This window comes from Oncorhynchus kisutch, linkage group LG13 (genome assembly GCF_002021735.2).
Source record: "Oncorhynchus kisutch isolate 150728-3 linkage group LG13, Okis_V2, whole genome shotgun sequence".
Classification (NCBI taxonomy): Eukaryota; Metazoa; Chordata; class Actinopteri; order Salmoniformes; family Salmonidae; genus Oncorhynchus; species Oncorhynchus kisutch.
The window spans coordinates 9721522-9748925 of NC_034186.2; the positions used below are offsets into that span (position 1 = coordinate 9721522).

General features: G+C 40.4%; 1 protein-coding gene across 5 annotated transcripts; it reads right to left on the bottom strand.

The window, feature by feature from the left end:
* Positions 1 to 34: 34 nt before the first annotated feature.
* LOC109902887 (complement factor H-like) lies at positions 35 to 18854 on the bottom strand. Of its 5 annotated transcripts, none has more exons than XM_031785550.1 (8): positions 18353 to 18484; positions 4460 to 4642; positions 3977 to 4082; positions 2010 to 2086; positions 1422 to 1610; positions 1100 to 1288; positions 717 to 899; positions 35 to 426 (listed from the first exon to the last, which is right to left on the bottom strand). In XM_031785550.1, the coding sequence occupies exons 1-8, from the start codon at positions 18420 to 18422 to the stop codon at positions 224 to 226; spliced, it is 1200 nt and encodes a 399-aa protein (XP_031641410.1). In that variant the 5' UTR covers positions 18423 to 18484; the 3' UTR covers positions 35 to 223. The 5 variants fall into 5 exon arrangements, 4 of the variants coding, with proteins under 4 accessions (XP_031641410.1, XP_031641407.1, XP_031641408.1 ...); XM_031785547.1 differs by lacking the exon at positions 18353 to 18484 and adding an exon at positions 10388 to 11034 and having other exon boundaries at positions 4460 to 4666; XM_031785548.1 differs by lacking the exon at positions 18353 to 18484 and adding an exon at positions 10388 to 11032.
* Between the last annotated feature and the right edge of the window lie 8550 nt (positions 18855 to 27404).

Here is a 27404-nt window from a genome sequence, read left to right on the forward strand (position 1 = left end):
TATAACACTGTTCCCCTAATAACAGACAAAATAATTGAGAATTCAAAACCAGAGGTACTTTATTGAAGTTCGGACTGACATGAAAAACAACTCCTGTGAAGTCATTGTTTCTTAGCTTATGCAAAGCCCCAGAAAAAATGGTTTGAGCAGACTATTGACAGGTTATTCTTTGACATGTTTGTCCAACAAGCCTTTGCCCTTCTCTTCCCGTAAGCTGAAGCCACTATTGGCAATGAGGCAAGTTCATGAACCCGTTTATACACTGCTGACCAAAATCAACACTTCCTAGGCTCTGTCTACTTTGACCAGTACACTTAAAAGTGATACGTTCCCCATGTTTGGCATAGAGTTTATTTTGATATGGTGGAGGATATTTAAATTGGATGTTCTGTGTGTTCATCAGCTCTTCATCCACAGTGCAGGGTTCTGAAATGAGAAGATGGTACAGGAATCAGTGTGTGAATGTCTCTTTCAAGGGCCACTGATAATTGGTGGTTTTTCCATTTTAATGAATGTTATCACTATACCCATAGATCCTTGAGGAATGTCACTTGTCAATGCCTCAGGAGCATGGTTCAGCAGTTAAATTTCAACTCAGAATGCATTTTTAAATAGTAATTAATCCATTGATCTTGAATTCCATTCTAATCTTTAAAGGGGAGTTGGCAAGCGATTGAGTAGGAACTGGGCCAATGTTATTTTAGACACCTACTTACTCAGACAGGTTATCAGTCCTATCCAGATCCCGTCATGACACGTCTTGAACGCTGAAGGAGGCTCAATGATGTAGTAGTTCTGGCAGAAATATTGAACTGATTCTCCGCTTCTGTAGTGTTCTCTACTGCTGTTTGTGTCTCCGTTCATGAGATGTGGAGGTGGTCCACAGAAATCCTTGGGCTCTAGGAAGACATGAGTGATGAAATATACCAAGCTGCTATTGTCCCAGCAAGAATAGTATTCCAGAAAATGTTCCTGCCTTTTCCAAAATGCGTTATTTTTGCTACCTTTTTTGTGAATTGGAGATAATTGTAAATCTACTTAAAACAACTTGATTGTTCCATTTCCCAATGTGTTATAAATCAATAAACATACAATTTACCATAACAAATTGGAATGGAGTGACTCCACTGTCCATTGGTTGAGCAGATGACCTCTGATTCCCCCTTCAGAACGTGTTTAGAGTTGCTGCACTCAAACTGTAGCCTGTGTCCAACCTTCATGGTGGTGTTTTGGGGAATTCCTATCACGTTCACATTCTTAATCTTCTCTGCAGCTTCACAAGTCACATCTATTATGGAGGGAAAAAATAGAAAAATCACAATTGCTGTATAGCACATTTGCAAACCTGATGTAACTTCTGAAGGTACATATTGTTGTCGATAAAATGATTTGCTTAGTTTTGGCTAAAGTGAAATGTTTACCTTCACAGGTTGGGAAATGGTTGTTCCACATCCCCCCCGCGGCACACACTACCTGTGGGTTTCCCTTCAGCTGGTGTGCTGGGTTGGGGCAGCTGAACTTGAGCTCATGACCGTACTGTATAACACCATCATCTGGCAGACCGCTCACAACCACCCGTCCATCTGTAGCCTCGGGGACACAACTCACCACTACGGAGAAAGATCATATTGCAGGGTGTTGTACAGTCTATAACTTCATGAACCCTCTGAGTTACAGTGTAATGTTCATTGTAAAATGTAAGGTGTTATGCTGTATTTACTATAATTAAGCAATAAGTCCTGAGAAAAATGGCCAATAAATATGGCTAATATACCACGCCGTAGCACGGCGTGCCTGGATACAGCTATTAGCAGTGGTATATTGGCCATATACCAAAAACCCCCGAGGTGCCTTTTTGCAATTAAAAACTGGTTACAATGTTTGAACAGTGAAACGTTTTTTGGGGGGTCTTACCCATGTTAAACGGTATTATATACCATGGCCTTAAGCATATCAGCATCCTGGAGCCAAACTACCCAGTTTATAATATTCAATGAATACATGGTTACCTTCACATATGGGCAGTTGGTTGTTCCATCCTGCCACCATACAGGTTCTGATGTCCGTTTTGCTCACCATCTGATAACTACAGACATAATTATGTGATTAGGTGGTATTATGATGTCTGTGACATCATTAGCCATGTTCTAAATTCAACCCCATACTAGACAGCCTGAATTCAGCCCCGTACTAGACAGCCTGGATTCAGACCCATACTTGACAGGCTGGAATCAGCCCAATACTAGACAGGCTGGATTCAGCCCATTTAAAAGGCTGGATTCAACCCCATACTAGACGGGCTGGATTCATCCCCATACTAGACAGGCTGGATTCAACCCCATACTAGGCAGGCTGGCATCAGCCACATACTAGGCAGGCTGGATTCAGCCCCATACTAGACAGGCTGGATTCAACCCCATACGAGACAGGTTGGATTTAACCCCATACTAGACAGGCTGGATTCAACCCCATTCTAGACAGGCTGGAATCAGCCCCATACTAGACGGGCTGGATTCAGCCCCATTCTAGACAGGCTGGAATCAGCCCCATTCTAGACAGGCTGGAATCAGCCCATACTAGACAGGCTGGATTTGTCCCATACTAGAATTGCTGGATTCAGCACTATACTAGGCAGGCTGGATTCAGCCCATTCTAGACAAGATGGATTCAGCCCCATACAAGAAAGGCTGGCATCAGCCACATACTAGGCAAGCTGGATTCAGCCCCATACTAGACAGGCTGGATTCAACCCCATACGAGACAGGTTGGATTTAACCCCATACTAGACAGGCTGGATTCAACCCCATTCTACCCCATTACTAGACGGGCTGGATTCAGCCCCATTCTAGACAGGCTGGAATCAGCCCATACTAGACAGGCTGGATTTGTCCCATACTAGAATTGCTGGATTCAGCACTATACTAGGCAGGCTGGATTCAGCCCCATACTAGACAGGCTGGATTCAGCCCATACTAGACAAGATGGATTCAGCCCCATACAAGAAAGGCTGGATTCAGCACTATACTAGGCAGGCTGGATTCAGCCCCATACTAGACAGGCTGGATTCAGCCCATACTAGACAGGCTGGATTCAGCCCATACTAGACAGGCTGGATTCAGCCCATACTAGACAGGATGGATTCAGACCCATACTAGACAGGATGGATTCAGACCCATACTAGACAGGCTGGATTCAGCCCCAGACCAGACGGTCTGGATTCAGCCCCAGACAAGACAGGCTGGATTCAGTCCCATACTAGAATTGCTGGATTCAGCCCCATACTAGACAGGCTGGATTCAACCCCATACTAGACAGGCTGGATTCAGCCCCATACTAGACAGGCTGGATTCAGCCCCATACTAGACAGGCTGGATTCAGCCTCATACTAGACAGGCTGGATTCAGCACAATGCTAGACAGGATGGATTCAGCCCCACACTAGACAGGATGGATTCAGCCCCATACTAGACAGGCTGGATTCAGCCCCATACTAGACAGGCTGGATTCAGCCTCATACTAGACAGGCTGGATTCAGCACAATGCTAGACAGGATGGATTCAGCCCCACACTAGACAGGATGGATTCAGCCCAATACTAGACAGGCTGGATTCAACCCCATACTAGACAGGCTGGATTCAGCACCATACTAGACAGGCTAATTTCAGCCCCATACTAGACAGGCTAGATTCAGCCCCATACTAGACAGGTTGGATTTTGCCACATACTAGACAGGCAGTATTTAGCCCCAAACTAGACAAGATGGATTCAGCACCATACTAGACAGTTTGATTCAGGACCATACCAGACATGCTGGATTCAGCCCCATACTAGACAGGCTGGATTCAGCCCCATACTAGACGGGCTGGATTCAGCCCCATACTAGGCAGGCTGGATTGAGAGCTATTGGGGTGGGGGCTATTATTTGAATCATTTATCATAAATAATAATGAAATTCAATCTTTAAAAAAAAAACTTGCCCGTCATTGCAAGTGTATTTGATAGTGGCTCCAAAGACAAAGTCATTTCCAACGTGGATGCTGTAGTGGCCATTGGCAGTTTCATCAGGGAGCTCACATGGTTTAGCTAGATGTCAGGAAACCGCAGGAAAACAAGATCATGATACAGTTTGTAAGAAAGTGATATGTTAACAGATCTTTTATAGTGTTTAACTAAGCTATTATGGGGTTATGCTAATCATAACTGCTACTATAGGTATTTTGTTGAGGAAAAATGAACATATTTAATGTGGCTGTCTCACTTAGCTATCTTAAAGGGATAGTTTGGGATTTTGGCAGTGAGGCCCATTATCTACTTCCCCTCATTGACAAAATCCCCAACTATCTCTTTAAGATAAATGCACTAACTATAAGTCGCTCTGGATAAGAACGTGCGCTTAAATGACTAAAATGTCAAATGTATAACAACAATATTGAATCTATAACATTGAAAGAAATACTCACGCTTGCATTTCCCCTGACGGACCACCACCCACTTATTCTTCTTACACTGATAACTTATTCTGCCTGCTTGCACAAAACCAAAGTTGCAGGAAAAAAGGACAATGTCGTCCTCTTTGTACTCATTTTTGATGCTTTCCTCAGTGACCCTGGCATCGGGCACATTTGGAAGAGGTCCACTGCACACTGACAGAGGAGCAGAGGAAAAACCTTTAGACAAACAGAGAGCTTGGCACTACAATGTTCTATGTTGTTATTGACACAGCCTTGTTCTGTTCAATGTTCTCTACCTATATAGTACTCTAAATACTCTAATTTGCTAACACCATTCAAACCAATGAGGGTTTGGAGTTTTAAAACCAATTATCTCAGAATCTTCTTTTAGCAGATAGAACCTTCACATTCCAAGCACGGATCATCACACAGCTCTATTACAGTAGTTTAGCACAAATATGTTTCAGTTCTGTGACATTATCGGATCTGTATCAATACAACATTAAATCATGATGGATATTATTAGAAATTATGAAATTAATCTGCAGTGGAATAAGTTAGAGATTAATTGGTCTTACACATGAGTTGGAGACGAGCATTAAAACCTTTTAAAAGCACATTCTGCAAAATTAGCAGTGTGGAACTAAGGGTGATGAGGGTGCTGCAGCACCCCCTGAAAAATGTAAAAACATGCAGTATACTTTTTCTACACAAAGTAGTGCTTTGGGCCTTTACTATTCCTGATCCTGGCCATTGCCACCTGTATTAGCAGACTGACAAAGCCAGGAAAAGTAAGTAAGTAAGGAAAACACATCCTTACCAGTCTGAGCCGATGAAGCATCCACATTCACCCATACCATCAGACACAGCAGAGTCAGAGATGATTTCATGTTGATCAAATGGTAGATGCAGTAAAAATGGAAGGAGTAGAACATATATAAACAGCGTCTACCCCAAAGTTAATGTTTGTCTACAGAGTTCCAGCCCCCAGGGAGCACTGAAGAGAACCACTGTCCAGGGGAACTGACCCAAAATACTGGAAAACTCCAATACATGGAATTTAATCAAAACTTCACTGCGGTAAAAACACAGTTCTTGTGAAAATACCCAATGTAGGAACTGTGTTGGTTCAGTCTATTAATAATAGGTCGGAAAACAACTCATTTTAATTTGATTGATTTTCATTTGTAGTATTTTTAAGACCACTATATTAGATATCAGAATAAATAACTTGTGTGCTCAGTCTTCCACTATTGTTCAGCATAAACCTTGTTCACTGACATGGCTAGTGTTTGTTCCACCAAGCCAGTGCCTCCTTTTCCCGTCAAGCCATGTTTTCTAGGAGCAAAAGGGGAGGGACAAAATCTATTTCTGCACCTTGGGAGTATGTCTGTATTGCCATGGCTCACCGTAGCCCCATATTAGCCAGCCAACTTGACGAACCATACATAAAACATGACATTAAACGTTTTCTTGCATATGAGAATTGAAGGACAAGATTCCTGCTTAAATGATCAGGATGCCAGCAACAGGAAGGAACACGTCATCAAGGCACTATGTGATGATGATGCAGTTGAACATCACATACGTTTTTTTATAAATATTGCCTGGTTGCTAAGATATTGGGGGGAAATCCTTTATGTGTCTTTATATTGAACTTTGAGAAATTCATTCCCACACCACTAATGTTAGAAAGCTTGGTGTTGTGTGTGTGATAATTTTATTCCATGGAACAATTAAAATAATCAAGAGTAGATGAGTAAATACAGTGCCTTGCGAAAGTATTAGGCCCCCTTGAACTTTGCGAACTTTTGCCACATTTCAGGCTTCAAACATAAAGATATAAAACTGTATTTTTTTGTGAAGAATCAGCAACAAGTGGGACACAATCATGAAGTGGAACGACATTTATTGGATATTTCAAACTTTTTTAACAAATCAAAAACTGAAAAATTGGGCGTGCAAAATTATTCAGCCCCCTTAAGTTAATACTTTGTAGTGCCACCTTTTGCTGTGATTACAGCTGTAAGTCGCTTGGGGTTTTTTGTCTATCAGTTTTGCACATCGAGAGACTGAATTTTTTTCCCATTCCTCCTTGCAAAACAGCTCGAGCTCAGTGAGGTTGGATGGAGAGCATTTGTGAACAGCAGTTTTCAGTTCTTTCCACAGATTCTCGATTGGATTCAGGTCTGGACTTTGACTTGGCCATTCTAACACCTGGATATGTTTATTTTTGAACCATTCCATTGTAGATTTTGCTTTATGTTTTGGATCATTGTCTTGTTGGAAGACAAATCTCCGTCCCAGTCTCAGGTCTTTTGCAGACTCCATCAGGTTTTCTTCCAGAATGGTCCTGTATTTGGCTCCATCCATCTTCCCATCAATTTTAACCATCTTCCCTGTCCCTGCTGAAGAAAAGCAGGCCCAAACCATGATGCTGCCACCACCATGTTTGACAGTGGGGATAGGGTGTGTTCAGGGTGATGAGCTGTGTTGCTTTTACGCCAAACATAACGTTTTGCATTGTTGCCAAAAAGTTCAATTTTGGTTTCATCTGACCAGAGCACCTTCTTCCACATGTTTGGTGTGTCTCCCAGGTGGCTTGTGGCAAACTTTAAATGACACTTTTTATGGATATCTTTCGGAAATGGCTTTCTTCTTGCCACTCTTCCATAAAGGCCAGATTTGTGAAATATACGACTGATTGTTGTCCTATGGACAGAGTCTCCCACCTCAGCTGTAGATCTCTGCAGTTCATCCAGAGTGATCATGGGCCTCTTGGCTGCATCTCTGATCAGTCTTCTCCTTGTATGAGCTGAAAGTTTAGAGGGATGGCCAGGTCTTGGTAGATTTGCAGTGGTCTGAAACTCCTTCCATTTCAATATTATCGCTTGCACAGTGCTCCTTGGGATGTTTAAAGCATGGGAAATCTTTTTGTATCCAAATCCGGCTTCAAACTTCTTCACAACAGTATCTCGGACCTGCCTGGTGTGTTCCTTGTTCTTCATGATGCTCTCTGCGCTTTTAACGGACCTCTGAGACTATCATAGTGCAGGTGCATTTATACGGAGACTTGATTACACACAGGTGGATTGTATTTATCATCATTAGTCATTTAGGTCAACATTGGATCATTCAGAGATCCTCACTGAACTTCTGGAGAGAGTTTGCTGCACTGAAAGTAAAGGTGCTGAATAATTTTGCACGCCCAATTTTTCAGTTTTTGATTTGTTAAAAAAGTTTGAAATATCCAATAAATGTCGTTCCACTTCAAGATTGTGTCCCACTTGTTGTTGATTCTTCACAAAAAAATACAGTTTTAAATCTTTATGTTTGAAGCCTGAAATGTGGCAAAAGGTCGCAAAGTTCAAGGGGGCCGAATACTTTCCCAAGGCACTGTACATCTCATACACATTTTACAGACAATCTATTTTACAATAGTTATATTTTGTTTGTTTTTATTCCTTCCTCTATTTCTGATGTCCATCCAGTTTGATGTATATTTGTAACAAGAAAACGTTTAATGTTATGTTTTATGTATGGTTCGTCAAGTTGGCTGGCTAATATGGGGCTACGGTGAGCCATGGCAGTACAGACATACTCCCAAAGTGCAGAAATAGATTTTGTCCCTCCCCTTTTGCCCCTAGAAAACATGGCTTGACGGGAAAAGGAGGCACTGGCTTGCTGGAACAAACATTAGCCATGTCAATATACAGGGAACAAGGTTTATGTACAGTAAGGGTTATGTTAGTCCAGGTTTTGTGATTGGATAATGACACAATGTTTCAATGGATCTTATCCACATTCTAACTACAGTATGTGATACCTGTACCACTCAATGCTAATTCAGATCTTAATTTAAGCACATCAGATTACTGTAGAAATGTCTCTCTCATGTAGCTGAACAATAGTGGAAGACCGAGAACACAAGTTATTTATTCTGATATCTAACATAGTGGTCTTAAAAATACTACAAATTAAAATCATTCAAATTAAAATTAGTTGTTTTCTGACCTATTATTAATAGACTGAACCAACACAGTTCCTACATTGGGTATTTTCACAAGAACTGTTCTTTAAAAAAATCTAAAATCAATGTAAGGTTTGGATCAGCTTAATATTGCGGAAAGATTGCTGCTTTCATCAATATAATAGTCTGCATCATTTCCAATCCAACATATAATTTTGGGGTAAATATCTATATCCATATACAGTGGTATTTGATACACTGCCGATTTTGCTGGTTTTCCTACTTACAAAGCATGTAGAGGTCTGTCATTTTTATCATAGGTACATTTCAACTGTGAGAGACGGAATCTAAAACAAAAATCCAGAAAATCACATTGTATGATTTTTAACTAATTCATTTGCATTTTATTGCATGACATAAGTATTTGATCACATACCAACCAGTAAGAATTCCGGCTCTCACAGACCTGGTAGTTTTTGGCCAAGACCAGAGAGCTGTGTAAGGATATCAGGGATAAAATTATAGACCTGCACTAGGGCTATTTATTTTACCTTCATTTAACTAGGCAAGTCAGTTAAGAACAAATTCTTATCTTCAAAGCCATGTTTTCTAGGGGCAAAAGGGGAGGGACAAAATCTATTTCTGCACCTTGGGAGTATGTCTGTATTGCCATGGCTCACCGTAGCCCCATATTAGCCAGCCAACTTGACGAACCATACATAAAACATGACATTAAACGTTTTCTTGCATATGAGAATTGAAGGACAAGATTCCTGCTTAAATGATCAGGATGCCAGCAACAGGAAGGAACACGTCATCAAGGCACTATGTGATGATGATGCAGTTGAACATCACATACGTTTTTTTATAAATATTGCCTGGTTGCTAAGATATTGGGGGGAAATCCTTTATGTGTCTTTATATTGAACTTTGAGAAATTCATTCCCACACCACTAATGTTAGAAAGCTTGGTGTTGTGTGTGTGATAATTTTATTCCATGGAACAATTAAAATAATCAAGAGTAGATGAGTAAATATGAACCAGCAGCACTTTATTTCATGTTGGACAATCATGAAAAACCATACATTTATTCAGACACTGAATCTGAAAATAATTTGAGCAAACTATTGACAGGGGTTTGGCAATGAGGCAAGTTCATGACCCCGTGTATACACTGCTGACGAAAATCAACGCTACCTGGGCTCAGTCTACTATGACCAGTACACTTAAAAGTGATATAATCCCCATGTGTGGCATAGACTTTAGTTTGATATTCCGGAGGATATTTAAATTGGATGTTCTGTGTGTTCATCAGCTCTTCGTCCACAGTGCAGGGTTCTGAAACGAGAAGATGGTACAGGAATCAGTGTGTGAACGTGTCCTTCAAGGGCCAAAGATATTTAGTTGTTTGTCATTTTAATAAATGACATCCCTATACTCATAGATCCTTGAGGAATACCACTTGTCAATGCCTCAGGAGCATGGTTCAACAGTTACCTTTCAATTCTAGATGCATTTTCAAATAATAATCAATTGATCTTGAATTCCATTCCATTCCGATCGTTAAAGGGGAGTTAGCAAGCGAGACTTTGGGCCAATGTTTTTTTAGACGGCTACTTACTCAGGCAGGTCATCGATCCTATCCAGATCCCATCATGACATGTCTTGAATGCTGAAGGGGGATCAGGGATGTAGTATTTCTGGCAGACATATTGAACTGATTCTCCATTTCTGTAGCGTTCTCTGTTACCGCCGTTTGTGTCTCCGTTCATGAGTTGTGGAGGTGGTCCACAGAAATCCTTGGGCTCTAGGAAGACATGAGTGAGGTTATAAAAGTACCTTTACTAGTCCTGTATTCAGGGATGGTCCTGGCCATTGCTGCCTGTATTAGCGGACCGATACAGACGTTTGTATGTTCATACCATTGTGGTCACATATGAGAAAGTGAAGGAAAACACATCCTTACCAGTCTGAGCTGATGAAGCATCCACATTCACCCATACCACCAGACACAGCAGAGTCAGAGATGATTTAATGTTGATCAAATGGTAGATGCAGTAAAAATGGAAAGAGTAGAACATAAATAAACAGTGTCTATCCCAAAGTTAATGTTTGTCTACAGAGTTCCAGCCCTCAGGGAGCAGTGAAGAGTGGGGGACTGATCCAAAATGCTGGAATACTCAAACATATTGATTTCAATCTATTTCAGTAGAATCACAGGAAACATCACACAGTTCTTGTGAAAATGCTCAATATAAAGGCTTTGGGTGGTGGAAGTGCCCTCCAAATCATGGACATACAGTAATTGGACTGCTGTGTCATCACCTCTAGCAATGGGCTAATTATTCTAGTGGTTAGCGCATTGGGCCAGTAACTGAAAGGTTGCTGGATCGAATCCCAGAGCAATCTGTCATCCTGCCCCTGAACAAGGCAGTTAACCCACTGTTCCCCGGTAGGCCGTCATTTTAAATAAGAATTTGTTCTTAACTGACTTGCCTGATTAAATGTTAAAATGTGAAGATTTTTTTTCTGGTAACTACCTTCAAATGAATCAATTATTAATAGGTTATAATTGTCTAATTACCATATGTTCATGTAAATACCTGGTACTTTCTGTACTTTAAAATACAATCCTACAGACTTACCTTGGCACTCGATTGTCTTACTCCACTCTCCGTTCTTGCAAGTTGCTTTTCCTCTTGAGCCTGTGTTTGGGCCGCTAAGGCATCCATAATCTATTTTGTCCCCATTTTCATATCTCTCTCGGTCAGGAATCAGCAGCATTCTGGTGTCTGCACCCTCAGGTTTACTACAGTAATCTGCAAGTGAAGCACAGACATGGACAAATACCCTCCTCCATACACTCTTTTGGCTCCTCCATTTCCACCACATCTAGTAAAAACAGTGTAACGTGTTACTCTGTGTGGAAATATCAATCCAATTGCAAGGTTCGACATTAAAGCTTGTACATGACAAGTGAAAATCAAAATAGTCGGGCAAGCAAAATATAGACTTAAGTTGTTCGAATGGAAATTGGAGCGTTGGACTAGTAACCGTTGAAAGAAAATGTCAAAAATAAATACATCTCAGCAGAACACATTAGAATATAATGATTGTATTGCATTGAGAGCCACAAGCAGTTTTTCAATCATATTTTTGTACTCTACATTCGGAAAGTATTCAGACCCCTTGACTTTTTCCATATTTTGTTAAGTTACAGCCTTATTCTAAAATGTATTCAATCGTTTTTTTCCCTCATCAATCTACACACAATACCCCATAATGACATCACAATACCCCATAATGACATCACAATACCCCATAATGACATCACAATACCCCATAATTACAAAGCAAAAACTGTTTTTTAGACATTTTTGAAAATGTATTTAAAAAAGAAACATAAGTATCACAATTACATTATTATTCAGACCCTTTACTCAGAACTTTGTAGAAGCGCCTCTGGCAGCGAATACAGCATCGAGTTTTCTTGGGTAGGTCACTACAAGCTTGGCACACCTGTATTTGGGGAGTTTCTCTCATTCTTCTTGTCGCTGCACAGCTATTTGCAGGTCTCTCCGTCTTTACCTTAATCCTGTCTAGTTTCTCAGTCCCTGCCGCTGAAAAACATCCCCACAGCTTGATGCTGCCATCCTAGGCTTCACCGTAGGGATAGTGCCAGGTTTCTTCAAGATGTGACGCTTGGTATTCAGTCCAAAGAGTTCAATCTTGGTTTCATCAGACCACAGAATCTTGTTTCTCATGGTCTGAAAGTCCTTTAGGTGCCTTGTCCTTCTGGAAAGTTCTCCCATCTCCACAGATGAACTTTGGAGCTCTGTCAGACTGACCATCGGGTTCTTGGTCACCTCCCCGACCAAGGCCCTTCTCCCTCTTCTCCCCCGATTACTCAGTTTAGCCGGGCGGCCAGCTCTAAGAAGAGTCTTGGTTTTTCCAAACTTCTCCCACTTAATAATGTGGAGGCTACTGTATTGTTGGAGAGCTTCAATGTTCAAAACATTTTTTGATACCCTTCCCAAGATCTGTGCCTCGACACAATCCTGTCTCAGATCTCTACGGACACACATGTCTTGGTTTTTGCTCTGACAACAGTGGGACCTTATTTAGAAAGGTGTCTGCCTTTCCAAATCATGTACAATAAATGTAATTTAACACAGGTGGACTTCAATCAAGTTGTAGAAACATCTCAAGGATGATCAATGGAAAAAGGATTTTGAGTCTCATATGTAAGTAAGGTATTTATGTTTTTTGTTTTAAACAAATGTTCCCAAATTTCTAGAAATCTCTTATCCCTTTGGCATTGTGCGGTATTGCGTGTAGATTTGTTTATTTAAACCATTTTAGAATAAGGCTGTAACGTAACAAAATGTGGAAAACTTCTACGGGTATGAATACTTTCCGAATGCACTCTAGTGTACTTAGTGAGTTATTTGCTCAGTTTGAGCAATTATTTTGTCTGCAAATAGGTTTCTTACGGGCATGAAACGTCAAGGGGGATGTTGCTCCAGGAGAGAGAGCAACATTCAATATGTAATTGAGGGAAAAGCTGTTTTTTAAACAATTATTTTTAAAGAGAGTGGAGTTCCAGCTTTCTGTGAGTTTAGCGCATATTCTCAACATTAAATAATAAGGAAATGCTACCACTTTACAAACAGAGAATGTAATTGAGTGGAACGGAGTGGAGCGTGCTGTTTGTAGTGAATATATACTCTATATAGGTCTACCAACGGACAGTTTTTGTTGGACATTACATTCACTGTTAGATCAATTACATTGCTATCTAGCAACAACATCAATAACAACAACAATAATATTACCCAGCTCTAGACAGATGGTATTCTACATTTTTGTCTCATTCTCTGTATGGTAATAATAATGATACTAATGTATTTCATTTTGTAAAGTGTCTTCTTGCATCATACAACACAATTTGGACTTGAGCTTTCACACAAGTCAAAAATCTGTCTTACTTTTCCAAAGGACAAGTGGGTAATAAAGTTCATGTCAAGCCCTGAAATGTAGTAAACGCAATAAGCACTTCAATGTTTACAGTACTATAGTAATGCCATAGACATTAAACACACAAGAAGAAAGAGCATCCCCACCCCTGTTTTGGTTAAAAGCTGAGGGATGAAATGTTTCCACTCTCAAATTCATAGACATAGCTATGGATACAAGGATAGACCATCCATGATATCAACATTATACTTTGAACCATCTATTGAGGCTATATAGTGTTTGTTTACATTTACTTTGTTTACAAACAAAGGAGTAAAACAATCTTATATTTTGGGTTATGATGAGGTTCGACAGTTGAACTGAGCTCAGGAGTCATTTATAAGTTATGTTCTTCAAGAATCATTTGGTACATGTAATTCATTTAGAAGTCCAACAATGGGTGTAGCAACTGCAGATTTCCCTTTTAAACTGACCTTTGCCCTTGATGGTCTTATCCCACTCTCCGTTCTTACAAGTTGCAAGACATCCATACTCCACTTGGTCCCCATTTTCATAACGTTCTCGATCAGGAATCGGCAGCATTCTCCTCCCTTCACCCTCAGGCTTACCACAGTACTCTGCAGATGAAGCACAGCATGTTTGAACTATCAAAGTGCAACTAACTACATTGACTGAGATGGTCCCGCTTCAAATGACATTCAGTTTATAAAGCCTTCATGATGCGTTCATCAGCACTACATAAATGTATTACAAATCATCTACAACAGTATGTCATGCTTTATAAATGGTTCATAAATGGGACATAACTGTGTGAAATAATCACCAATGTCCAATGTGACATAACCCACTATGTCAAATATGATAAAATAATCTCCCAGTGCATTACTCATTGGCTTAATCTACCAACCAATCATCTCTACAAGAACTTCCCCCATGTGTCTTGTGCATTAGTCGGTCAGACGTCTTGGCAGTAAAGAGATTGTGTTTGTAACTCTTATTGGGATAGTTTTCCCCACAATCGACCAAAGATTATAAGTGTGTAGTCTTTATTCATCTGTGTGAAGCCATTAACTAGCTCTGTCCTTTGATAATTAGCTAGTTGGAAATTAGGGCTTGTTGTTTTTTTCTCTCTCTTGAGGCTAGGGGAATGGTTTCCACTAGATAGCAAAACCACAAAGTCAAAATTGGTTAGGGTTAGGCATAAGGTGAGTAGTGTGGTAAAGGTTAGTATTAGGTTTAAACTGAAACTCGAAGAAGGGAAATTGTGGAACTGGGCGGAGTTTATGACTTTGTGGCTGTGTTAAATTTTTGCTGTCAAAGGACATGATAACAAATACTTTATTCAGTAAGGTCATTCCCATACAATTCTATGGTCACTCCCACTAAGGCCAACTTTGAGTGGTTGATATCCCAGGCTTATATGTGTGCAATAGCCTGTGGACGAGGTTTGTATCTGGTCAAACACAATTATTTCCAGAAGTTTATTAAGGGTTGGTAACAGGCTGATTGGTCAGCTATTTGAGCCAGTAAAGGGGGCTTTAATATTCTTGGGTAGCGGGATTACTTTAGCTTCCCTCCAGGCCTGAGGGCACACGCTCTCTAGTAGGCTTAAATTGAAGATGTGGCAATATCATCTGCTATTATCCTCAGTAATTTTCCATCCAGATTGTCAGACCCCGGTGGCTTGTCACTGTCGATAGACAAAAATAATTTTTTCACCTCTTCCACACTGACTTTACGAAATTCAAAAGTACAATTCTTGTACTTTTGGTCCGATCTACTTGAATGTGTAGTGCCAGTGTTTGTTGCTGGTATGTCATTACTAAGTTTGCTTTTCCTTGCCAATGAAAAGGTCATTAAAGTAGGTTTCAATATCAGTGTGCTTTGTGATGAATGAGCCATCTGATTCAATGAATGAAGGAGCCGAGTTGGCTTTTTTCCCAAAAATGTCATTTAAGGTGCTCCATAACGCTTTACTATCATTCTTTATATATTTGTTTCATTGTGTAGTTTTTTATTTTTATTTTAGTCACATGATCTCTTAATTTGCAGTACGTATGCCAATCGGTTGTGCAGCCAGACTTATTTGCCAAACCTTTTGCCTCATCCCTCTCAAACATACTTTTTTAAAATTCCTCATCAATCCAAGGGGATGTAACCGTTTTTACAGTCATTTTCTTAATGGGTGCATGCTTATTACTAACTGGAATAAGTAGTTACATAAATGCATCAAGTGCAGCGAGGTGCTGGCTAGCGGAGTGGAACACTTCAAAAATAAAGGAGAGCCGCACCCTCTAGGAGAACAGATGCAAAAATATTTATGTCCAATGTTTTGACAGACAAGCTGTCTTCATCAGGGTATGACAGACAAGCTGTCTTCATCAGGGTATGACAGACAAGCTGTCTTCATCAGGGTATATGTCCATCAGGGTATGATGAAGACAGCTTGTCTGACGAAACGTTGGACATAAATATTTTTGCATCTGAGATCCTCGATTGTGCAGCTCTCCTTTATTTTTTACGTGCTCCTCATTACACACCACAGACCAGCAAATATTCTTTACATCATCAACATATGAATCACTACAAAACTTGTTTTTATGACCTTTTATACACTATATTAGGCCCAGCGTTTGGAACTTTGGTTATCCTAGATATGTGTCACGCCCTGGTCTTAGTATTCTGTGTTCTCTTTATTATTTTGGTCAGGCCAGGGTGTGACATGGGTGATTTATGTGGTTTGTTTTGTCTAGGGTTTTTGTAGTTTTATGGGATTGTGTTTAGTATAGTAGTCTAGGAAAGTCTATGGTTGCCTAGAGTGGTTCTCAATCAGAGGCAGGTGTTTATCGTTGTCTCTGATTGGGAACCATATTTAGGCAGCCATATTCTTTAGGTATCTTGTGGGTGATTGTTTCCTGTCTCTGTGTTTTACACCAGTTAGGACTGTTTTCGTTGTTTTCACGTTTCTTGTTTTGTAGAAGTATATTGTTCACATTTTCATCTTTCATTAAAGATGTATAAAGATAACCACGCTGCATTTTGGTCCTCCTCTCTTTCACCTGAAGAAAACCGTAACAATTTGACTATTATATTGTGATCCCTGCATCCTATGGATTAGGATACTGCTTTAAAGTATATATTTACAGCGTTAGTAAAGATGTGATCAATACATGTTGATGATTTAAATCCTGTACCGTTTGTAACTACCCTGGCAGGTTGACTGGCAACCTAATCCAGATTGCAGGCACTGGTTACAGTTTGAAGTTTTTTCCTGAGTGGGCAGCTTGATGATAGCCAGTCAATATTTAAATCACCCAGGAAATATACTTCTATGTTGATATCACGTACATTATCATCTTCGCTCGCTTGTAACCGCTAGAAAACACAAAAAACCGCTAGAAAGAGCTAGAAACCACTAAAAACTGATGTAAACCGCTAGGAACTACACAAAAGACCACACTTGCCATTTTGGCACTGAGTTGGATTTTGGAGGGGATTTTTTTTGCAGAGCTTTTATTAATACTTTAATTAGTGGACCAACTGGCAAGTGTCTTCACTGACATTTTCAACCTCTCCCTGACCGAGTCTGTAATACCTCCATGTTTCAAGCAGGCCGCCATACTTCCTGTGCCCAAGGAAGCGAATGTAACCTGCCTAAATAATTACCGACCCGTAGCACTCGGTAGCCATGAAGTGCTTTGAAAGGCTGTTGATGGATCACATCAACAGCATCCTCCCGGATACCCTAGACCCACTCCAATTTGCATACCACTCCAACAGATCCACAGATGATGCAATCTCAATCGCACTCCACACTGCCCTTTCAAACCTGGACAAAAGGAATACCTATGTGAGAATGCTATTCATTAACCACAGCTCAGCGTTCAACACCATAGTGCCCTCGAAGCTCATCACTAAGCTAAGGACACAGGGAGTAAACACCTCCCTCTGCAACTGGTTGTAAGTGTAGGCAACAACACGTCTGCCACGATGATCCTCAACACTGGGGACGCTCAGGGGTGTGTACTTAGTCCCCTCCTGTACTTCCTGTTCACCCTCAACTGCATGACCAAACATGACTCCAGCACCATCATTAAGTTTGCTGACAACACAACGGTTGTAGGCCTGATCACCTACAACTATGAGACAGCCTATAGGGAGGAGATCAGAGATCTGGCATCAAAGACTCCAGTCACCCAAGTCATAGACTGTTTCTCTGCTATTGCATGGTAAGCGGGTACCAGAGTGCCAAGTCCAGGACCAAAAGGCTCCTTAACAGCTTCTACCCCCAAGGCACAAGACTGCTGAACAATTAATCAAATGTCTACCGGACTATTTACATTGGATGGCAACAACAACTGCCCGAGTTACAGCTGGAACGCACAATCCCTCCATCAGTGCTCAGACTATCCGCAATAGGCTGAAAAAGGAAGGCCTGAGGGCTTGTAGACCTGTTGTAAGGCAGGTCCTCACCAGACATGCAAATGACAGCAAATGTTACTTTTGATTTTTACTCCCCTTTGTTCACGGACACATTTTTCCATTTTTGTTTGTCACATCTGTGGAATTAGTTCAGTTTATGTCTCAGTTGTTGAATCTTGTTATGTTCATACAAATATTTACACGTTCAGTTTGCTGAAAATAAACGCAGTGGACAGTGAGAGGACGTTTCTTTTTTTGCTGAGTTTGTATTCCTGAAGTCCTGTCAAAAACATAAAAAGTGAATATGGAATTGAAAGCAGAAATTGTCGTCACTTTCCCTGCGTATCAGAAGAGTAATGTGCTGTTTCCCTATGATGATGTACAATAGTAGCTAAACGTAGCAAAGTAAACACATCAGTTACGTTTGCTCACTTTGTACAGTCTAGTCAGTGTCTTACAGAGCAATTGGTGGATACTAACACAATGTGGGCACTGCAAGCATGTGAGAAAGTGATTGAAAACACATCCTTACCAGTCTGAGCTGATGAAGCATCCACATTCACCCATACCACCAGACACAGCAGAGTCAGAGATGATTTCATGTTGATCAAATGGTAGATGCAGTAAAAATGGAAGGAGTAGAAGATAAATATAGAGTGTCTATCCCAAAGTTAATGTTTGTCTACAGAGTTCCAGCCCCCATGGAGCACTGAAGACAACCACTGTCCAGGGGGACTGACCCAAATACTAGAATTCAATCAAACCTACATTGCGGGGAGGGGAAACACTGAGGAAAATGCTCAATGTAGGAACTGCATTGGTTCAGTCTATTAACTAATTTGAGCAAATCAAAACAAATTTAAAAGTGCAAATTATTTGGTCAGCCATATAGAGACATATCTAATCTGAAGAGCATAGATTTAGAGATAGAAAGACATTTAGACAGGTAGCAAATACTTTGAATGTTGATTGTAATGATGATAAGCTCCATTTGTAAGGTCATTGATGAATCACCAAATATGCTGAACAAATGTGTACTGACATAAACCTCACATAAACCTGTCTGTTTACTGTCTATTGACATAGCTATGTTTGTTCCAGCAAGACAACCTTTTCCCGTCAAGCCGTATTATCCAGGGGCAAAAGGGGAGGGTCAAAATCGATTTAAAGTTGATGTTTTATTGACTTCTACACCTTGAGAGCATGCCAGGGTTTACCTCACATTAACCTACCAACTAAACAAAACACACAATGTTACATTTAACTTTTTCTTGCATATGAGAATTGAAGGTCAATATTCCTGCCTCAATGTGTAGAATGCAAAGAACACATCTATGACACTCAGTAACGATGATGCAGTTGAAATACTTGGCAAGGACCACAAGGACATTTTACTAGATATTGTCTGGCTGCTTTGATATTGTTAAAAATATACGTTATGTTTCTTTATAGTGAACTTTGATCATGTCATCCCCAGCACCACTAACTTCACACTGAGCACACACTGGTTGAATCAATGTTGTTTCCATGTCAATTAAATTGAACCCACGTGGAAAAGATGTTGATTTGGCGTTGGTGTCCAGTGGGATGAGAAGGCTTGATGGTGTATGGGATAATATTCCAGGGAACAATTAATATAATAAATATTAGATTAGAGTAGATTAGAGTAGAGTGGATTAGAGTAGATTAGAGTAGATTAGAGTAGATTGGATTAGAGTAGATTAGAGTAGATTGGATTAGAGTAGATTAGAGTAGATTAGTTTAGATTAGAGTACATTGTATTAGAGTAGATTAGAGTAGATTGGATTAGAGTAGATTAGAGTAGATTAGTTTAGATTAGAGTACATTGTATTAGAGTAGATTTGTTTAGATTAGAGTACATTGTATTAGAGTAGATTTGTTTAGATTAGAGTAGATTGGATTAGAGTAGATTAGTTTAGATTAGAGTACATTGTATTAGAGTAGATTTGTTTAGATTAGAGTAGATTAGAGTAGATTAGAGTAGATTAGTTTAGATTAGAGTAGATTAGAGTAGATTAGAGTAGATTAGTTTAGATTAGAGTAGATTGGATTAGAGTAGATTAGAGTAGATTGGATTAGAGTAGATTAGAGTAGATTAGTTTAGATTAGAGTACATTGTATTAGAGTAGATTAGAGTAGATTGGATTAGAGTAGATTAGAGTAGATTAGTTTAGATTAGAGTACATTGTATTAGAGTAGATTTGTTTAGATTAGAGTACATTGTATTAGAGTAGATTTGTTTAGATTAGAGTACATTGGATTAGAGTAGATTTGTTTAGATTAGAGTAGATTGGATTAGAGTAGATTAGTTTAGATTAGAGTACATTGTATTAGAGTAGATTAGAGTACATTGTATTAGAGAAGATTAGAGTAGATTTGTTTAGATTAGAGTAGATTGTATTAGAGTAGATTAGAGTAGATTAGTTTAGATTAGAGTAGATTGGATTAGAGTAGAGTAGATTTGTTTAGATTAGAGTAGATTGGATTAGAGTAGATTAGAGTAGATTGGATTAGAGTAGATTAGAGTAGATTGGATTAGAGTAGATTAGAGTACATTGTATTAGAGTAGATTAGAGTAGATTGGATTAGAGTAGATTAGAGTAGATTAGTTTAGATTAGAGTACATTGTATTAGAGTAGATTAGAGTAGACTAGATTCGATTAGAGTAAATTAGATTTTATTAAATTAAATTGATTAAATTAAATTAGAATCAGAGGCACTTTATTTAATGTTGGACAATCATGAAGCTGAAAATAATTTAAGAAAACTATTGACAGGGGTTATTCGTTGACATGTTTGTCCAACAAGCCAGTGGCCATCTCTTCCCGTCAGCTGAATCCACTATTGGCAATGAGGCAAGTTCATGACCCCATGTATACACTGCTGATGAAAATCAACACTTCCTGGGCTAAGTCTACTATGACCAGTACACTTAAAAGTGACATAGTCCACATGTGTGACAGAGTGTTTAGTTTGATCTTTCTGAGGATGCATGAATTGGATTTTCTGTGTGTTCATCAGCTGATCGTCCACAGTGTAGGGTTCTGAAACGAGAAAATGGTATATGAATCAGTGTGTGAATATGTCCTGAAGATCAGGTGGCATTACAATTGGCTACAGTAGCAAGTCAATGTGCTGTGGTACAGGTTAGTCGATGTCATTAGTACATGTAGGCAGGGGTAAAGTGACTGCATAGATAATAACAGCAAGTAGCAGCAGTGTAAAGACAAAGGGGTAGGGGGATGGGGGGCTGTCAATGTAAATAGTCCGGGTGGCCATTTTATTAATTGTTCAGCCGTCTTATGGCTTAGGGGTAGAAGCTGTTAAGGAGCCTTTTAGACCTAGACTTGGCGATCCAGTACTGCTTGCCGGCTTGAGAGGACAGTATAGAGGACAGATTCAACAGATTCAACAAGAAGACATGATGCAAGGTGTATACACTGATGGTTGGTGGCCACACGATGGAAGCATTTAACCTGTAGGTTAATGGATTGAATAAGGGTGAATTAAAAAACATGTAGACCTATTACTATTATCCCATGTTAATGATCAAAAAACCTCTGTGGGAGAAAGACACTAGAAGTCTCCTGACAACGGGTGAGTAACGTGGCGTTTGAACTGTCTAGATAGGTGTGTGAAGTATCTGGTAATTGAAAGATGTGATTTAGATCTAATTTGCATATGCCAAACAGAAAATATACTGGAGTGATTCTTGAATCCATTCTGTAAATATTTACTTTGACTGCCTACTGCTGTAAATAAAACATCTGATTTCACCTGAAAGTGCCTTGTGCTGTGACCGCTTCCTGCCATTAGATGCTAATTCCCCCTACCGTTGTTGTTTCTGATCATGACTAGTATAACACTGTTCCCCTAATAACAGACAAAATAATTGAGAATTCAAAACCAGAGGTACTTTATTGAAGTTCGGACTGACATGAAAAACAACTCCTGTGAAGTCATTGTTTCTTAGCTTATGCAAAGCCCCAGAACAAATTATTTGAGCAAACTATTGTCCAACAAGCCAGTGCCCATCTCTTCTCGTAAGCTGAAGCTCTACGATCCCCTTCAGAATGTGACTAGAGTTGCTGCACTCAAACTGTAGCCTGTGTTCATACTTAATGGTGCTGTTGTTTTGGAGAAATCCTAACACATTCACATTATTAATCCTCTCTGGAGCTTCACAAGTCACGTCTAAAACCACTAAATTGCTGTATTGAACATTTGCACACCTGATGTAATGTCTGAAGGTACATATTGTTGTCGAAAAAGTGATTTGCTTAGTTTTGGCTAAAGTGAAATGTTTACCTTCACAGGTGGGGAAATGCCTGTTTCACCGTCAAACGTGAAAATGGCTGTTTCACCAACTCTGAGTCTCACAAAGACAGTGCATGTCAGGGCAAAAACCAAGCCATGAGATCAAAGGAATTGGTTGTAGAACTCAGAGAAAGGATTGTGTCAAGGCACAGATCTGGGGAAGGTTATCCACACATTTCTGCAGCTTTGAAGATTCCCAATAACACAGTGGCCGCAATCATTCTTAAATTGAAGAAGTTTCGAACCACCAAGACTCTTCCTAGAGCTGGCAGCCCGGCCAAACTTAGAAATCGGGGGAAGAAGGGTCTTGGTCAGGGAGGTGACCAAGAACCCGATGATCACTGACAGAGATCTAGAATTTCTCTGTAGAGATTGGAGAACCTTCCAGAAGGAACACCATCTCTGCAGCACTCCACCAAACAGGCCTTTATGGTAGTGGCCAGACGGAAGCCACTCCTCAATTAAAGGCACATGACAGCCCGCTTAGTTCCCTAAAGGACTTTCAGACCATGAGAAACCAATATTGAACTCTTTGGACTGATTGCCAAGTGTCACGTCTCGAGATAACCTGGCATCATGTTACTGTAATTTAATTATTCCAATATGTTTTCATTAATTCAATTCCCTTAATCTATTTTATGAGAATTTGTAAGATTCTTGTTTGCATAAAATAGACGGAGACCAGTCTTATCAATAATAGATTACAGTATTTATTCTTGGAGCGCGCTGCCACGTTACCACGAGCAACAGTTTATATACAATAACATGATGTAATTTCATTGCTTCTAGAATGAATCCCCTCCTCCCGACCTAGAATTAAGTGAGTTTAAAAGTTCATTCCAACTCACTAACACACACACACAGGACACACAACATAACTGAATTTACTCTTGAACCCTCACCATTATCGATCACCACTTAGCTGACAGTTCTAATTAACAGAAAACCTAGGAATGCACTCACTGCCTTATCTAAAACACCCCAGAGCTAAGTTTTGTCGGTTCAACCATAGGTTAACAACCCTATCTGCTTTCTTAACCCACAACCCATTCCTCTCCAGACTAGTTTGGAATGGTGTTCGCTATATTTAATTACTCATTGTTCATGTGTAACAGCTTTCTTGTGGTGAAGGAGAGGCGGACCAAAATGCAGCGTGGTTTCTATTCATGTTTAATTTATAAAGACTCTATACATGAATAAACTAACAAAACAAGAAATGTGCAAAAACCAAAACAGCCCTATCTGGTGCAAACACAGAGACAGGAACAATCACCCACAAAACCCAACACAAAACAGGTTCCCAACCAGAGACAATGACTAACACCTGCCTCTGATTGAGAACCATATCAGGCCAAACATAGAAATAGACAAACCAGACACACAGCATAGAATGCCCACCCAACAAAAACAAGGAAAACACATACGAACGATGGTCAGAACGTGACATCATGCCACATAATCCCTTCTTATGAACACTTATTGTTAATCAGATATCTATTTAAAATGAGCATATTGTTTAGTCATTTATTCATAATATTCCTAACACATCATTCCTATGGTGAAGCGTGGTGGTGGCAGCATCATGCTGTGGGGATGTTTTCAGCGGCAGGGACTGGGCGACTGGTCAGGATCGAAGGAAAGATGCATTTCGCTACACCCGCAATAACATCTGCTACACACGTGTATGTGACCAATAAAATGTCATTTGATTTAGTACATTTCACTGTCACAACAGAACTTAAAATAGTTTTCCAGGACTACAGGAACAGAAAACGTTCAAATTCCTTGAGTGAAAAATATTTAATAGTCAAAGTCTGTGTTTTACTCTGACTGATTTTATCAATGTAATCACATTGCATAAACATAGCTCGTTGAAATTTGCACAAAAAAAACATCAATCCACAAAGGATCCAAATGAAACCATTAATGAAAGACACATTCCACCTCAACTTCCCTTATAATCCATTGTCTATATTTATGGTAATATCCATCTTTACGTGAAGAGTCTCTTTTTGTACCATGCTCAGCTCAACTCAATCTTTCTCCGTTAGATCCTCTATATTGTAATATGGATTTGAATCTGTGCATCTCACAAGCTGCTGTTGTAACATAAAACCAGTAATAGCAACATGAAACCAGAAATACTTTTCATACACCTGATATGGTCTACTGGATGAAGATAATGTTCTTATGTACAGATGTAGGATATTCATTTTATTGCTCTTTTGTTGCTAACAATTTACCTGTACAGCAGGAAATGCAAACTTGTACTGTATTTATGTTTTTAAAAAGGCTTCTAAAGTTAGTAATTTCCACTTTGAAATTTCAGACTTAAATTGCCATTACAGAAAATGTATCAACCCTGTAGTATCTGGGATCTACATCTGTTTATATTAGTTACTATGCTGTTACTAAGCAGTAATGTATTACAGCAGTGTTACGTTACTACACCTAATAGGAAATGCACATGCGCACTATTGTGCTGGGAACTGTAGAGCACGAGAGGTTTTGACTAAACGAAGAACTAACTGTACTCCCGTCTCCTGCCTGGTCATTTCTCCACAACACAAATATTACAAACCCCTATAAAAATGTCCATTAATGATATTCCACATAATAATTCACATTTCCTGTTGCTGCAGGATTTGTTTCCTGCTGTAGCAAACTGGCTTGAGTTAAGATCCTCAATAAGGAATATGAGAAAAAGCTGTGGTCAACATGGTCCATATTTCTGCTTCTACATACGGTTCACAACACGTGAAGATCTCTTCAAACAGCTCTGTTCAAAGTTGGCATCTCACCCTTTCTCAACCTCTCTCCTCTTTTGGTTGTCTTTTCCCCTCCACAGTTCACAAGTACACATTATCTTTAAAGAACAAAGATGTTCTGACAGAGCTGTAGATACCTAGCCTATCATTGTTTCTTGCTGCATCGATCGTTGCAGATGATTCCCTCCTTGTTTTGAAAGAAGTTGTTTGTATTTGAGAGCTCTGAGGACCTCAACTCAAGGTGGTGTAGCTACATTAGGATATAGGCTATGTCTATTTATCAGACCTGGGTTTAACATTCAGACGGATTACCAGGACGCATACTCATAGTAAGAGCTGACCAGCTGGCAAGTGTCTTCACTGACATTTTCATGCTCTCCCTGACCCAGCTTGTAATACACTATATATACAAAAGTATGTGGACACCGCTTCAAATTAGTGGACTCGGCTATGTCAGCAACACCTGTTGATAGGTGTATAAAATCGACCACATAGCCATGCAATCTCCATAGACAAAAATTGGCCTTACTGAAAAGCTCAGTGACTTTTAAAGTGGCACCATCATAGGATACCACCTTTCCAACTAGTCAGTTTGTCACATTTCTGCCCTGCTAGAGCAGCCCCGGTCAATTGTAAGCGCTCTTATTGAGAAGTGGAAATGCCTAGCAGCAACAACAGGGCAGCCACAAAGTGGTAGGCCACACAAGCTCACAGAGCGGAACCGCTGAATGCTGAAGCGCTAGGTTGCAGCACTCAGTACTGAGTTCCAAACTGCATCTGGAAGCAACATCAGCACAATAACTGTTCATCCAGGGCTTCGTGAAATGGGTTTCCCTGGCCGAGCAGTCACACACAAGCTTAAGATCACCATGTACAATGCCAAGCATCGGCTGGAGTGGTGTGAAGCTCACCGCCATTGGACTCTAGAGCAGTGGAAATGCGTTCTCTGGAGTCATGAATCACGTTTCACCATCTGGTAGTCTGAAGGACGAATCTAGGTTTGGCGTATGCCATGATAATACTACCTGCCCCAATGCATAGTGGCAACTTTAAAGTTTGGTGGAGGAAGAATAATGGTCTGGGGCTGTTTGTCATGGTTTGGGCTGGGCCCCTTTGTTCCAGTGAAGGGAAATCGAAATGCTACAGCATACAATTGCATTGTAGACGATTCTGTGCTTCCACCCATGGGGAAGGCCCTTTCCTGTTTCAGCATGACAGCAATTCAATGGCTCAGACACGAGACGTATGTGGTTGGGTCTACAGAAAATCACGGACTACAACAAGAAAACCAGCCACTTCACGACACCGATGTCTTGCTTCCAGCCAAACTAAACACCTTCTTTGTCCTCTTTGAGGAAAATACAGTGCCACCGAAGCAGCCTCACAAGGACTGTGTGTTCTTCTTCTCCAAGGCCGGTGTGAGTAAGACATTTAAATTAGTTATCCCTCGCAAGACTGCCGGCCCAGACGGTATCCCTAGCCGCGTCCTTAGAGCATGTGCAGACCAGCTGGCTGATGTGTTTACAGACATATTCAATCTCTCCCTATCCCAGTTTGCTGTCCCAACATGCTTCAAGATGGCGACTATTGATCCTGTACCCAAGAAGGCAAAGGTTACTGAACTAAATGACTATCCCCCCATAGCACCTACTTCTGTCATCATGAAGTGCTTTGAGAGACTAGTCAAGGATCATATCACCTCCACCTTACCTGTCACCTTAACGCTCCAATAGGTCCACAGAAGATGCAATCACCATCACAATGCCCTATCCCATCTGAACAAGAGGAATGCCTATGTAAGAATGCTGTTCATTGACTCAGCATTCAACACCATAGTACCCTCCAAGCTCATCATTAGGCTTGAGGCCCTGGGTCTCAACCCGCCCTGTGTGATTGGGTCCTGGACTTCCTGATGGTTCGCCCCCAGGTGGTGAAGGTAGGAAACAACATCTACACTTCGCTGATCCTCACCACTGGAGCCCCACAAGGGTGTGTGATCAGCCCCCTCCTGTACTCCCTGTTCACCCATGACTGTGTGGCCATGCACGCATCCAACTTGATCATCAAGTTTGCAGACAACATAACAGTAGTAGGCTTGATCATCAACAACAACAACGAGACAGCCCTGTAGGTATGGGGTGAGGGCACTGGGAGTGTGTTGTCAGGAAAACAACCTGTCACTCAATGTCAATAAAATAAATGAGATGATCATGGACTTCAGGAAACAGCAGAGGGGGCACCCCCCCTTTCCACATCGACGGGGCAGTAGTGGAGAAGATGGAATGTTTTAAGTTCATCGGCGTACACATCACAGACAAACTGAAATGGTCCACTCACACAGACAGTGTGGTGAAGAAGGCCTAACAGCGCCTCTTCAACCTCAGGAGGCTGAAGAAATTTGGCTTGCCACCTAAAACCGTCACAAACTGTTACAGATGCACAATTGAGAGCATTCTGTAACACCGCCTGGTACGTCGA